This window comes from Manis pentadactyla, chromosome 7 (genome assembly GCF_030020395.1).
Source record: "Manis pentadactyla isolate mManPen7 chromosome 7, mManPen7.hap1, whole genome shotgun sequence".
NCBI classification, from domain to species: domain Eukaryota; kingdom Metazoa; phylum Chordata; class Mammalia; order Pholidota; family Manidae; genus Manis; species Manis pentadactyla.
The window spans coordinates 58,751,300-58,765,713 of NC_080025.1; the positions used below are offsets into that span (position 1 = coordinate 58,751,300).

The 14,414-nt window shown below is 40.2% G+C and overlaps 1 protein-coding gene across 3 annotated transcripts in view; it reads right to left on the bottom strand.

The window, feature by feature from the left end:
• Positions 1-320: 320 nt before the first annotated feature.
• LHFPL3 (LHFPL tetraspan subfamily member 3) overlaps positions 321-14,414 on the bottom strand; it is a 564,922-nt gene continuing 550,828 nt past the window's right edge. For 2 of the 3 annotated variants that reach the window (XM_036892487.2, XM_036892488.2), the window contains one exon: positions 322-2,604. In XM_036892487.2, coding sequence (XP_036748382.1) covers positions 2,576-2,604 — 29 coding nt within the window. In that variant the 3' untranslated portion in view covers positions 322-2,575. Of the gene's footprint in view, positions 2,605-14,414 lie in introns of all 3 variants that reach the window. The other variant, XM_036892489.2, reaches the window with a different exon arrangement.

Here is a 14,414-nt window from a genome sequence, read left to right on the forward strand (position 1 = left end):
CAATTAATTAGATATTTCAGGTCAAGTTTTGCCTGAACAGCCTGGCTATTTGCTTATCAATTTCATTCCACTTTGGATATGAGGTATGTCTATATTTGGCTAGAAGAATGTTTGGAGATGTTAATCATGACTTCCACATGAGAGTCCTGCATATCTAATAAGTGTCTCCTGTTGGCAAATATTATGGAATCTGACAGCTAGGGGATTTTCTGAAGATAGTTATTTCAGTCAAATCATCACCTGTCACTGGATCGCTGGATAAAGACAGACACTGGATGCACCGAGTGTGTTCCACACCACCAAGAAAATCTTTTAAATAACAAAATCTTATTTTTATTTTTATTTTTTACAGAAATTTAGGTATTCCAACAAATTTCTTTACATTTCCTGGACCTTAAAAAAATTACACACAACTTTTGGACACAATACAACAGAACAGAATGAAAAAGGGAGTCATTTTTTAAAAAAAAAGATAAAAACATACTTCTTATACTTAATATTTAGTGATTTACATGTGTATTACCTATGTACAAAATGGTACATCATCAATGATCCATCTTCAGAGCACTGTGGTATGCTAAATTACACTTAGGTTTCATGGAAAAAACTTTTAAAACACATTTGCATGGGGATTGGAAGCACTTTTTCATTTTCAGAAACACCACTGTTAGTGATGGGACTCCCAGTGGAATCTGTAATTTACATGGATTAGAGAAAGCCAATACCTTCTATTTTTTGTTGTAGAGAGGTATCTCCCTTTAAATAAAAGATGAATTCTTGAAAAGTTGTGTGTAACTTTAGTTAAATTTAGTTAAGTAGGGTGTTCTGAATGCAGTGGGAGAGCTAATATTTAAAGCAACAAATAAGTCCTAGAAGGGCTAATACTTTGGAAATAATAAGTATTCTTTAATTTGGCTCTCTAGAAAATCCCCATTTTGTGAATTGCGTTTCACGCTTTTAGCCATTTGAAACATAATGTCATTCATGGTGAAAGGATGGCTAGGATCAGAAACATCTTGCAAAATAGGAGTGTGGTCCTACTAGACAGTGGGTAAGGGAATCAACCGTGATCTGTACTTGGGTTATTCTCTGTCTAGTGTTCTCTATATGCTAATGATATATGCAAATTTGATCTTAATTTTAGCTGAAAAATGAAGGCATCCTACACATCCATGTTTTCTGTTCAGGTATGGAACATGGTTTGGCTTACCATGATTGCCCCTACATGTACATTCTAGTTTGTGTTTTCATTCTCAAGCAATTGGCTACTTTAATATTGAATGTTTTTCTGTTGTATTGACAGCACATGTAAGGGTGATGGTGGGGGAAGCCTGGGAGCAAAAGATTACTGAAGACAACTGAGCAGTTGTAACAACTACTTTAAATGCCAGTCAACTAAAAAAGAAAAAAAAAAGGAGTATTTTTCAAACCGACATTAGTAAACAAAAAGGCAACTTACTCCTACCAAGTTTCTTTGACCTGTATAAGTATATATTCATTAATTTCTAAGGCTATTAAATTATTATTTATTTTGTTAGTACCACTTACTATCATTTAGAAATAGGTTTAAGGAATGATTTTTTTTTTTTAACAAAAATGAGTGTCTGTCAGTAAGGAAGAGAAAGGGTGAGGGTTTCTGATGACATGTATGGCAAAGAAATAGAAAAAAAAAGAGATATTTTAGATGCTGACTTTTAAAGTATATTAAATTCCTATGCATATACTAGGGAGAGTTAGAAAAAGTGTTTATTTGATAGCAGCCTATATATTAGTATGAGCATCCAAAGTGAAAATGAGCTTTCTACGCATTTTGGAATTCCTTGATGCTATTTCCTGAAAGACAGGGAAATCTATGTTGCTTGCGAACCTATGATGTACAGATGTGCCTCCTGTAATATACAGCTTGATGGACTAATAATCTATGTCAGAAATACTTTCTCAGTGATAACTTGTACAGACATTCAACTGAACACAGACTCAAAGTCTGAAACGTTACATCTCTTAACTGAGTGGTTGTAACTAATTACACAGTGAAACAAATGCACAGCAGAGATGGGGAACCAAAAGTCCTGGCTCCTGCGAAACTACTGAGAGGCATTTTCTAAGATGTTTCCTCAACAAAGGATGCTTGATTAGCCTCTCGGCTATTGAGATAGGAATAATTTAGGATCGACTGCCTTTTTTAAAATTATGTTGAAAGATTAAAGCTTTTTGTTTTCAGTCTGATTAAAAAAGAACAGTTTACAAACCTCAGTACATATATTTTATATGTTAATTCTAGCACATTTATATTCTTCTGCCTTAAAATAGTTCCTGAATGTGATTTCTCATGAGTGTTATCTTATTCCATGATAGTTCCAATGAGCTGGTGTTCAATCCATGATCACATGTCCTTCCAGGAGATCACTCCCATCTCTGCCGATCTAGATTCAGAAGGTGCCTGGACAAGTGGATGTTTCACTCTTGTCCATGTCCATCTCTGTACTCTGATCTCTCTCAAGAGTCTTCCTCCTTGATGTTGATGTACAAAGGCTGTTATTCGATTTGTTTAGCTGTTATTTGATTTGTTTTGTGCTCATTCTAGAGAATATTGGCTTAGCAGAACTGCAGAAAGGGGTAAGGGTGTGGCGGAGTGGGGAAGAGAAAGAGAAAAGGGAGAAAGAAAAAGCACATCATTTTCTGTCAGCAAGATTTTGTGCATATTTGTCACAGAAACATCACACCAGCAAATGGCTCAAACGCACTTCAGATTTGTTATCAACGAAGACTGTTCTGTTCCACTGAGCAAACAACACAGCCTTCTGGGCAGCTGCTCCCCCTGTAGCCCAGATCCATAAATTCCCTGCACCTGGGTGAAGATTACAGGCCGCTTTGAAGGAGCAGGGAAGAATGAGAAGTCACCCCCAAGCGTCACCGGTTTTTCTGCCTGGCACAATGTCTCACTTGAGTGTTTTCCTTTTCCTTCACAGTTTTATTTATTCACATACAGTCAACATTGTAACAGCCACAAAAGAAATGACTATAAAGTGAACCAACCACAGTCCAATCACCTTGAGACACCAACTGTTTTCTTCCATGTTTCTTTCCAGTCCTTATCTAAATGTACACTTATTTTATAGAGTTGGAATCCCAGTATAGACGACATTTTAACATTGTGTTTAAAACAGTTTTCAACATTTCCAAGTCTGCATTGTCAGCATCAATTTCTAGTGGTTGCATAATATTCCATTCTGTACTCAGGATTCCATTCTCAACTTTTCCACTGTGGTCAGGTAGGTTTCAAATTTTGTTATTGTTGATAATGAATATCTTTGCCTATAAAGCTCAATTTGTTCTTTTAAAATTCTTCCTTTAGGACAAATTCTCAGGGTGGCTGCTTTTCCTTTTCTCTAACACATCATTAGAGACTATGCCTGCATTAGTAGTATGATCGATGCCATTCCTCAATGATATTCATAGACTCTGGCACTGTGAACCAGGAAATAAGGGCACCTTATATGTAGTGAAGTTGGGTACATGTACACCTCTCTGGCCAGATTTTGGTCCAAAGGAAACAGCCTGTTGGGTTTTGCATCACAGAACACTTAGGAACACAAATTATAATAGAACAACTGGCCCATTATTCAGTTATAGTCCTGCTCCTCATCACAAGATTATGGTTTCTGAATGAGTCCTAGAAAACCCTCTGAAAAATTCGCTGTTTCTAGTATTTCATCCTGTTTTCCATCACACTTTAAAAAATCTTATGCATATTATGATTTGAACTTCTCTCAGCGAGAGAACTGTTACTTTAATGTACCCAGACTATAAAAAGGATAATTGAAATATGATCATGTCACAATAATGATTAATTTGTAATGATTCTCTGAGATTGAATAATGCTGCAGAAGCCCTATGGAAGAGAATGCATTCTTATGTTATTAAAAGCAACATAAGTAATCCATGGTGTTTGCACCACGCTGTAGGTACTCCTGAACCCTGAGTGGGCTCTGCTCTGGTGCTGTGGAGGTGCTCTTGTTACATGGAATCCAACGTTGGGTTAGTGGGTCCATGATTCCACTACTCTAGCATTCTTTAGTTGGAATATTTTTTTTCTATTTAAAATGCACAAAGCTGAATGTCTGGGTTTTCCAGTAAGATCTGGGAAAGGTGCTCGCTGGGGTGGGAGAGGGGGAGAGTGGGGTTGTAAACATGTGAAAGAGGAAAGGGAAATGGGTTCTGAAAGTGGTTGTGCACATGGAAGAGAGACTAGTGCCAGGGATGTATGTGCGTGATGCAGTGGGGAGGGAGGCAAGAGGGTGGTACCCATTTCCTTGAGGTTCTCAAGTAAATATGCCCCTGATTGCACAATAGAAAAACCTACATTGAACTATTCGTTGCATCCAGAAACCAGAGTCCCTCACTTTCTCTTTTCCCAGATCTAAGCTGCCTGATTTGGTTTTATGACATGACAGTGGGGTGGGGAAGGAGCAAACAGGGGTGGAAGGGCTTAGATGGCTCCCAGAGCATGACACCCATGGAGGAGAGGGAGCTACCTGCAGGGTAGGCATCTCCTCGGAAGACCCTGAGCCCTCTTGTAGGAGGGGAACAGCTGTGGACAATCTCACAAAGGCTCCTATTTTCACCCCCCTGTTTGGCCCACAGCTCAGGGTCTGACCAGGATAGGTCATTCATCAGCAACCATTCCTAGACCTGCTCTGGTCTTGGGTCACAGGTATCCTCCACATGGCCAAATCCTGCACTGGATTTCTTATTGTAACCCACCATTGATTACTCAAGCCTTCCTTCTTAAAGGTCTCTTCTTTGTTGATTATAAGCACTGGGGCTATCCACCCTCCTACAGTGTCAGCTCTGGGCAGGGAGCTGAGGAATGAATGGGAACATGAGAGAGTGAAGCCCAAGAGATAGGCCTGGAGGAGGGTAAGGTGAGTGGGGTTCCCAGGGTATGAGATTCAAGGAGGTGCTCACTTTTGGGGTTGTGCAGGGGCAGGGTGAGTGCCTCACGTCTTGCACACCAGGCGCCTCATTTGCCTACCTAGTTCTAGTGTTGCCTGGGAACACAGGCTGCTCATCACGGGGCCTCCTGGGAATGTTTGCTTGAGTTTGAGTTACTTAGGCACTGCCACCACTGTGCATTTTTTATTCCTAGCACATGAAACCACTGTGCAATAGCAACCCCAGGGCATGCAAAAATTATGCAGACTGTGCCAGGCTAAGAATAACCAGCATATTTGTTCCAGCGGTGATCAGAACACAAACACTTCCCATACAATTTCAGGAAAACACTTTGGGTGGTGGGGGGGGAGTGTAAAATGAGAATGCTACTTAAATGGCATGCACAACAAAGAACTTTCCACCTGAAGGCTTGGAAAGGGCCAGCCCTTCGAACATCTGCAAAGCCAGGAGGTGGAAGAGGATAAAAGGCAGAGTTTTCCTCTCTATACATTGCCATCATTCCTTCTGTCTAATAACTGTGGGACACCAGGGCAGTTTGCAGAATTCCATGGAAGAAGTGGTGTGGTTACACTGTGATCTCCGTTCTGTAAAACATTCTTTTTTCAAAACTTTTGCTAACATTTCCCATGCACCACGGATGTTGCATAGCTCAGGGGAGGCAGTTTAAAAGATGTCGTATTCTCCCAGGTTTGTACAGAGCAGGACTGAATAAGTCATTCAATGCTGCTATGGATCTTCGTTCAGTTGGGTTTGTCCTTGTAACATGTCATGGGCTCTGAGCTGTCCATGTTCCATTTCTAAAGGGCTCTTTGCAAATCCTTTTTGAAGCTGTCATTTGAGTCACTGCTCATGAGAGCAGCACTTTATAATGGCCACACTGTCCTACTACCTAAATGCAGCGGTGTTGAATTTCCTATGTGTTTGCAGACTTTGAAAGGTCTCCTGTGGTCTGCTTCTGCTGACTGTTCCTATCTGACTTACTCAATTATGGCTGGGAGCCCCCATGGTCAGGATAGCTGGGCGCAGGCCCTGTCTGAGTAAGGAAAATGCTTGATAGGAGCGGTCAGGCGTTTAGCAGAATGGCTTGGCGAATCTTTGCTGTGAATATGCGTAAGGAAGGAATTTCAGGCCACTTTTTCTCATTGGCTATGTAAGCTTTGCAATTTTCTCTTATTCTATCATTCAAACTGAACCCACCTCTACCAGGGCCTTCTGACACCCTTCATCTCTGGGAGGTTTGGTACAGTCCCATGGAAAAAATGTTCCACCATCTATGTCCCCAGTTGCGCTAGATGTGATATGCCTCGCAGTGGGTGTGGCAGGTCAAAGATGGCAGATTCAGTGAGAGGTAGGGTCTATGTTCTCCTCCCCTTGAATCTGGGCTTTGAGGGTATTGGCAGTTTATTTATCAATCCCTGTCAGGGCACCCTCAGACTCTGATTGCAGAGCCACAAGACGACAGCTAGATAGGAAGCTGCGCCCCAGCTACCAGCCTGTCTACATTCTCTAATGCCTTCCTACCCTAACCAGAAAGGCAATACCAGCTTTTCTTTCTGGGTGTTATAGTTTAGTTTGTATCTGCATTCTTAGCTGGGACTAAGCTAATGCGTGTGACTGTGTGTCTGGTGGCATCTCTGGTTTCAGAACCAACTGCTGAAGCAGAGTGTTTGGGAGAGGGGGGAAAGGAAAGAATAACGTACAGTTGACCCCTTACCCTGTTTCAATCGAGGTCTGAAAGCAGATGATCTCTCTGACGCAGCTTCAGAAGGTCAGCAGTAGCCTAATGCTACGTTACAACGCTTGCGTCATTCATCTCACCTCATCTTGTAGGTATGTTTTTTTTTTTTTAAGTTTCAAGTTCTGTGATTTTATTTTTATTTTTTTTAGATAATTATTTTTTATTGAAGGGTAGTTGATGCACAGTATTACATTAGTTTCGAGTGTACAACACAGTGATAAAACATTTATATACATAATTCTAGGTTCCAGCTATCAACCTACCAAGCTGTTACAATATCTTGACTGTATTCCTTATACTATACATTACATCCCGGTTACTTATTTATTTTACCATTGGAAGTCTGTCCTTTTTTCTCTTTTTTGTGAGGGCATCTCTCATATTTATTGATCAAATGGTTGTTAACGACAATAAAATTCTGTATAGGGGAGTCAATGCTCAATGCACAATCATTAATCCACCCCAAGCCTAATTTTTGTCAGTCTCCAATCTTCTGAGGCACAACAAACAAGCTCTTACATGGAGAACAAACTCCCACATAATGAATGTTACATAGTGAACAGCACAAGGCAGTCATCACAGAAACCTTCGGTTTTGCTCATGCATTATGAACTATAAACAGTCAGTTCAAATATGAATACTCATTTGGTTTTTATAATTGATTTATATGTGGATACCACATTTCTCTCTTTATTATTATTATTTTTAATAAAATGCTGAAGTGGTAGGTAGATACAGGATAAAGGTAGAAAACATAGTTTAGTGTTGTAAGAGAGCAAATGTAGATGATCAGGTGTGTGCCTGTAGACTATGTGTTAATCCAAGCTAGACAAGGGCAATAAAACATCCACGTATGCAGAAGATTTCTCTCAGAACGGGGGGGTGAGGTTCTAAGCCTCACCTCTGTTGATCCCCAATTTATCACCTGATGAACCCCCTGCGACTGTGCCTGTCTTAGGTTGTTCCTCCCTTGAGGAATCTTACCCGTCTCTGGCTAACCAGTCATCTTCCGGGGCCATACAGGGAAATGTGAAGTTGGTAAGTGAGAGGGAAGCCTTATTGTTTGAAATGGTTAGCTTTTTATTTCTTTGCATATTTATGCCCTGTAGCTTCTATGCCCAGCATTTGTCTTGAGGTATCTTTACCACTTGGAAGAATTATGATACTCGGTAAATTTGATATGAGGCACGAATTCTATTTAAGGGTTGTAATTAGGAAGGAAGAAGAAAAGCTATAGAAGTAGCAGGTGGAAGAAAACATGGGAAGATTGATTATTTCTTTGACATATCTTCTTGTAGAGTAACTTCAGTATGTATAGGTTTTAAGCTACTACTTAAATTGCACACACACATTAACATAATAGGAGTATAGTTACATAACCAAAGCATATCTGTAATTACCAGCCATCTCCAGTGAAACCAAGAAAACCAGTTAGGCACCTTAGGCATTTGTGAAAACTTATCTATGATATGGTGGATATTGTCCAACTGAACTTGAATAGTCTGAGAGAAATCAGACAAATTAAAACAACCCATTCCTGGGGAATGTTCACATCCCTTATGTTCTATTAACAGTAAATAGTCTGTAGTTGTAAGATTTTGGAGCGCTACAATTTGCACTTCTCCTAATTCTTGGTTGAGTTCCAACAGTATAGATCCAGTCAAATTTGTTGTTTTACTGTATGCACAGGCCAGCTTAGATATCTCCTTCATTCCCATGGCAAGTCCAGGAGCTGGTGGGATGAGTGCATCTACAGCTGTAGCAGTGCGTGGATCTTTGTTGGGGTTTTTTGATGAGCATCTTCTGGCATGAGTCTACCAGAGAGTGCTGATGTTGGAAGTTCTCTTTCATATCGTATCTTAGTTCATTTTCGGGGTAGCCCAATTAGGCTTTGATCTTCTGTATAAACGCAAACAGACCCTTTGCCTGCACTTTTATATGCCCTTTATACCCTTGTGTAGAACTCATTGGAGGTTACCACACAGGAACTGCCCTATTTTTTTTTTTTGCTTTGTTTTTGGTATCACTAATCTACACTTACATGACGAATATTATGTTGACTAGGCTCTCCCCTATACCAGGTCTCCCCTATAAACCCCTTTACAGTCACTGTCCATCAGCATAGCAAAATGTTGTAGAATCACTACTTGTCTTCTCTGTGTTGTACAGCCCTCCCTTTTCTCCTACCCCCCCATGCATGTTAATCTTAATACCCCCCTACTTCTCCCCCCCTTATCCCTCCCTACCCACCCATCCTCCCCAGTCCCTTTCCCTTTGGTACCTGTTAGTCCATTCTTGAGTTCTGTGATTCCGGTGCTGTTTTGTTTCTTCAGTTTTTCCTTTGTTCTTATATTCCACAGATAAGTGAAATCATTTGGTATTTCTCTTTCTCTGCTTGGCTTGTTTCACTGAGCATAATACCCTCCAGCTCCATCCATGTTGCTGGAAATGATTGGATTTGCCCTTTTCTTATGGCTGAGTAGTATTCCATTGTGTATATGTACCACATCTTTATCCATTCATCTATCGATGGACATTTAGGTTGCTTCCAATTCTTGGCTACTGTAAATAGTGCTGCGATAAACATAGGGGTGCACTGATCTTTCTCATACTTGATTGCTGCATTCTTAGGGTAAATTCCTAGGAGTGCAATTCCTGGGTCAAATGGTAAGTCTGTTTTGAGCATTTTGATATACCTCCATACTACTTTCCACAATGGTTGAACTAACTTACATTCCCACCAGCAGTGTAGGAGGGTTCCCCTTTCTCCACAGCCTCGCCAACATTTGTTGTTGTTTGTCTTTTGGATGGCAGCCATCCTTACTGGTGTGAGGTGATACCTCATTGTAGTTTTAATTTGCATTTCTCTGATAATTAGTGATGTGGAGCATCTCTTCATGTGTCTGTTGGCCATCTGTATTTCTTTTTTGGAGAACTGTCTGTTCAGTTCCTCTGCCCATTTTTTAATTGGGTTATTTGTTTTTTGTTTATTGAGGAGTGTGAGCTCTTTATATATTCTGGACGTCAAGCCTTTATCGGATGTGTCATTTTCAAATATATTCTCCCATACTGTAGGGATCGTTTTTGTTCTATTGATGGTGTCTTTTGCTGTACAGAAGCTTTTCTGCTTAATATAGTCCCACTTGTTCATTTTTGCTGTTGTTTTCCTTGCCCGGTGAGATATGTTCAAGAAGAGGTCACTCATGTTTATGTCTAAGAGGTTTTTGCCTATGTTTTCTTCCAAGAGTTTAATGGTTTCATGACTTACATTCAGGTCTTTGATCCATTTTGAGTTTACTTTTGTATACGGGGTGAGAAAATGGTCCAGTTTCATTCTCCTACATGTAGCTGTCCAGTTTTGCCAGCACCATCTGTTGAAGAGACTGTCATTTCCCCATTGTATGTCCATGGCTCCTTTATCAAATATTAATTGACCATATATGTCTGGGTTAATGTCTGGATTCTCTAGTCTGTTCCATTGGTCTGTGGCTCTGCTCTTGTGCCAGTACCAAATTGTCTTGATTACTATGGCTTTATAGTAGAGCCTGAAGTTGGGGAGTGAGATCCCCCCTACTTTATTCTTCTTCCTCAGGATTGCTTTGGCTATTCGGGGTCTTTGGTGGTTCCATATGAATTTTTGAATTATTTGTTCCAGTTCATTGAAGAATGTTGCTGGTAGTTTCATAGGGATTGCATCAAATCTGTATATTGCTTTGGGCAGGATGGCCATTTTGATGATATTAATTCTTCCTAGCCATGAGCATGGGATGCGTTTCCATCTGTTAGTGTCCCCTTTAATTTCTCTTAAGAGTGACTTGTAGTTTTCAGAGTATAGGTCATTCACTTCTTTGGTTAGCTTTATTCCTAGGTATTTTATTTTTCTTGATGCAATTGTGAATGGAGTTGTTTTCCTGATTTCTCTTTCTGTTGGTTCATTGTTAGTATATAGGAAAGCCACAGATTTCTGTGTGTTGATTTTGTATCCTGCAACTTTGCTGTATTCCGATATCAGTTCTAGTAGTTTTGGGGTGGAGTCTTTAGGGTTTTTTATGTACAGTATCATGTCATCTGCAAATAGTGACAGTTTAACTTCTTCTTTACCAATCTGGATTCCTTGTATTTCTTTATTTTGTCTGATTGCCGTGGCTAGAACCTCCAGTACTATGTTAAATAACAGTGGAGAGAGTGGGCATCCCTGTCTAGTTCCCGATCTCAGAGGAAATGCTTTCAGCTTCTCGCTGTTCAATATAATGTTGGCTGTGGGTTTATCATAGATGGCCTTTATTATGTTGAGGTACTTGCCCTCTATTCCCATTTTGCTGAGAGTTTTTAGCATGAATGGATGTTGAACTTTGTGAAATGCTTTTTCAGCATCTATGGAGATGATCATGTGGTTTTTGTCTTTCTTTTTGTTGATGTGGTGGATGATGTTGATGGACTTTCGAATGTTGTACCATCCTTGCATCCCTGGGATGAATCCCACTTGGTCATGGTGTATGATCCTTTTGATGTATTTTTGAATTCGGTTTGCTAATATTTTGTTGAGTATTTTTGCATCTACGTTCATCAGGGATATTGGTCTGTAGTTTTCTTTTTTGGTGGGGTCTTTGCCTGGTTTTGGTATTAGGGTGATGTTAGCTTCATAGAATGAGTTTGGGAGTATCCCCTCCTCCTTTACTTTTTGGAAAACTTTAAGGAGAATGGGTATTATGTCTTCCCTGTATGTCTGATAAAATTCCGAGGTAAATCCATCTGGCCCAGGGGTTTTGTTCTTTGGTAGTTTTTTGATTACAGCTTCAATTTCGTTGCTAGTAATTGGTCTGTTTAGACTTTCTGTTTCTTCGCTGGTCAATCTTGGAAGGTTGTATTTTTCTAGGAAGTTGTCCATTTCTCCTAGGTTTCCCAGCTTGTTAGCATATAGGTTTTCATAGTATTCTCTAATAATTCTTTGTATTTCTGTGGGGTCCGTCGTGATTTTTCCTTTCTCGTTTCTGATACTGTTGATTTGTGTTGACTCTCTTTTCTTCTTAATAAGTCTGGCTAGAGGCTTATCTATTTTGTTTATTTTCTCGAAGAACCAGTTCTTGGTTTCATTGATTTTTGCTATTGTTTTATTCTTCTCAATTTTATTTATTTCTTCTCTGATGTTTATTATGTCCCTCCTTCTGCTGACCTTAGGCCTCATCTGTTCTTCTTTTTCCAATTTTGATAATTGTGACATTAGACCATTCATTTGGGATTGCTCTTCCTTTTTTAAATATGCTTGGATTGCTATATATTTTCCTCTTAAGACTGCTTTTGCTGTGTCCCACAGAAGTTGGGGCTTAGTGTTGTTGTTGTCATTTGTTTCCATATATTGCTGGATCTCCATTTTGATTTGGTCATTGATCCATTGATTATTTAGGAGCGTGTTGTTAAGCCTCCATGTGTTTGTGAGCCTCTTTGCTTTCTTTGTACAGTTTATTTCTAGTTTTATGCCTTTGTGGTCTGAAAAGTTGGTTGGTAGGATTTCAATCTTTTGGAATTTTCTGAGGCTCTTTTTGTGGCCTAGTATGTGGTCTATTCTGGAGAATGTTCCATGTGCACTTGAGAAGAATGTATATCCTGTTGCTTTTGGATGTAGAGTTCTATAGATGTCTATTAGGTCCATCTGCTCTACTGTGTTGTTCAGTGCTTCCGTGTCCTTACTTATTTTCTGCCCAGTGGATCTATCCTTTGGGGTCAGTGGTGTGTTGAAGTCTCCTAGAATGAATGCATTGCAGTCTATATCCCCCTTTAGTTCTGTTAGTATTTGTTTCACATATGCTGGTGCTCCTGTGTTGGGTGCATATATATTTAGAATGGTTATATCCTCTTGTTTGACTGAGCCCTTTATCATTATGTAGTGTCCTTCTCTATCTCTTGTTACTTTCTTTGTTTTGAAGTCTATTTTGTCTGATATTAGTACTGCAACCCCTGCTTTCTTCTCACTGTTGTTTGCTTGAAATATGTTTTTCCATCCCTTGACTTTTAGTCTGTACATGTCTTTGGGTTTGAGGTGAGTTTCTTGTAAGCAGCATATAGATGGGTCTTGCTTTTTTATCCATTCTGTTACTCTGTGTCTTTTGATTGGTGCATTCAACCCATTAACATTTAGGGTGACTATTGAAAGATACGTACTTATTGCCATTTCAGGCTTTAAATTCGTGGTTACCAAAGGTTCAAGGTTAGCCTCTTTAGTATCTTACTGCCTAACTTAGCTCGCTTATTGAGCTGTTATATACACTGTCTGGAGATTCTTTTCTTCTCTCCCTTCTTGTTCCTCCTCCTCGATTCTTCATATGTTGGGTGTTTTGTGCTGTGCTCTTTCTAGGAGTGCTCCCATCTAGAGCAGTCCCTGTAAGATGTTCCGTAGAGGTGGTTTGTGGAAAGCAGATTCCCTCAGCTTTTGTTTGTCTGGGAATTGTTTAATCCCACCATCATATTTGAATGATAGTCGTGCTGGATACAGTATCCTTGGTTCAAGGCCCTTCTGTTTCATTGTATTAAATATATCATGCCATTCTCTTCTGGCCTGTAGGGTTTCTGTTGAGAAATCTGATGTTAGCCTGATGGGTTTCCCTTTATAGGTGACCTTTTTCTCTCTAGCTGCCTTTAACACTCTTTCCTTGTCCTCGATCTTTGCCATTTTAATTATTATGTGTCTTGGTGTTGTCCTTCTTGGATCCTTTCTGTTGTGGGTTCTGTGTATTTCCGTGGTCTGTTGGATTATTTCCTCCCCCAGTGTGGTGAAGTTTTCAGCAATTATTTCTTCTAAGATACTTTCCATCTCTTTGCCTCTCTCTTCTTCTTCTGGGACCCCTATAATACGGATATTGTTCCTTTTGGATTGGTCACACAGTTCTCTTAATATTGTTTCATTCCTGGAGATCCTTTTGTCTCTCTCTCTGTCAGCTTCTATGCGTTCCTGTTCTCTGATTTCAATTCCATCAATGGCCTCTTGCATTCTATCCCTTCTGCTTATAAACCCTTCCAGAGTTTGTTTCATTTCTGCGATCTCCTTTCTGGCATCTGTGATCTCCCTCTGGACTTCATCCCCCATTTCTCTTGCGTATTTCTCTGCATCTCTGTCAGCATGTTTATGATTCTTATTTTGAATTCTTTTTCAGGAAGACTGGTTAGGTCTGTCTCCTCTGGTGTTTTCTCTGTGATCTTTGTCTGCCTGTAGCTTTGCCTTTTCATGGTGATAGGAATAGTTTGCAGAGCTGGGACGAGTGACGGCTGGAAGGACTTCCTTTCTTGTTGGTTTGTGGCCCTCCTCTCCTGGGAGAACAGCGACCTCTAGTGGCTTGTGCTGCGCAGCTGCGCGCAGACAGGGCTTCTGCTTCCTGCCCGGCTGCTATGGAGTTAATCTCCGCTGTTGCTGTGGGCGTGGCCTGGCTCGGGCAGCTACTCCAAAGTGGTGGAGTCGCGTTGGAGCAGGAGCGGCTGGGAGGCTATTTATCTCCGTAAGGGGCCTCCCTACTCCCTGCAGCCCAGGGGTTAGGGTGCCCAGAGATCCCCGGATTCCCTACCTCTGAATTAAGTGTCCTACCCTGCCCCTTTAAGACTTCCAAAAAGCACCCGCCAAAGCAAAACAACGACCACCAAAAAAAAAAAAGAAAAAATTTTTAAATTAAAAAAAAAAAAAAAATTAAAAAAAAAATTTTTTTTTTGATTAAAAAAAAAAGGTGGTCGCTCG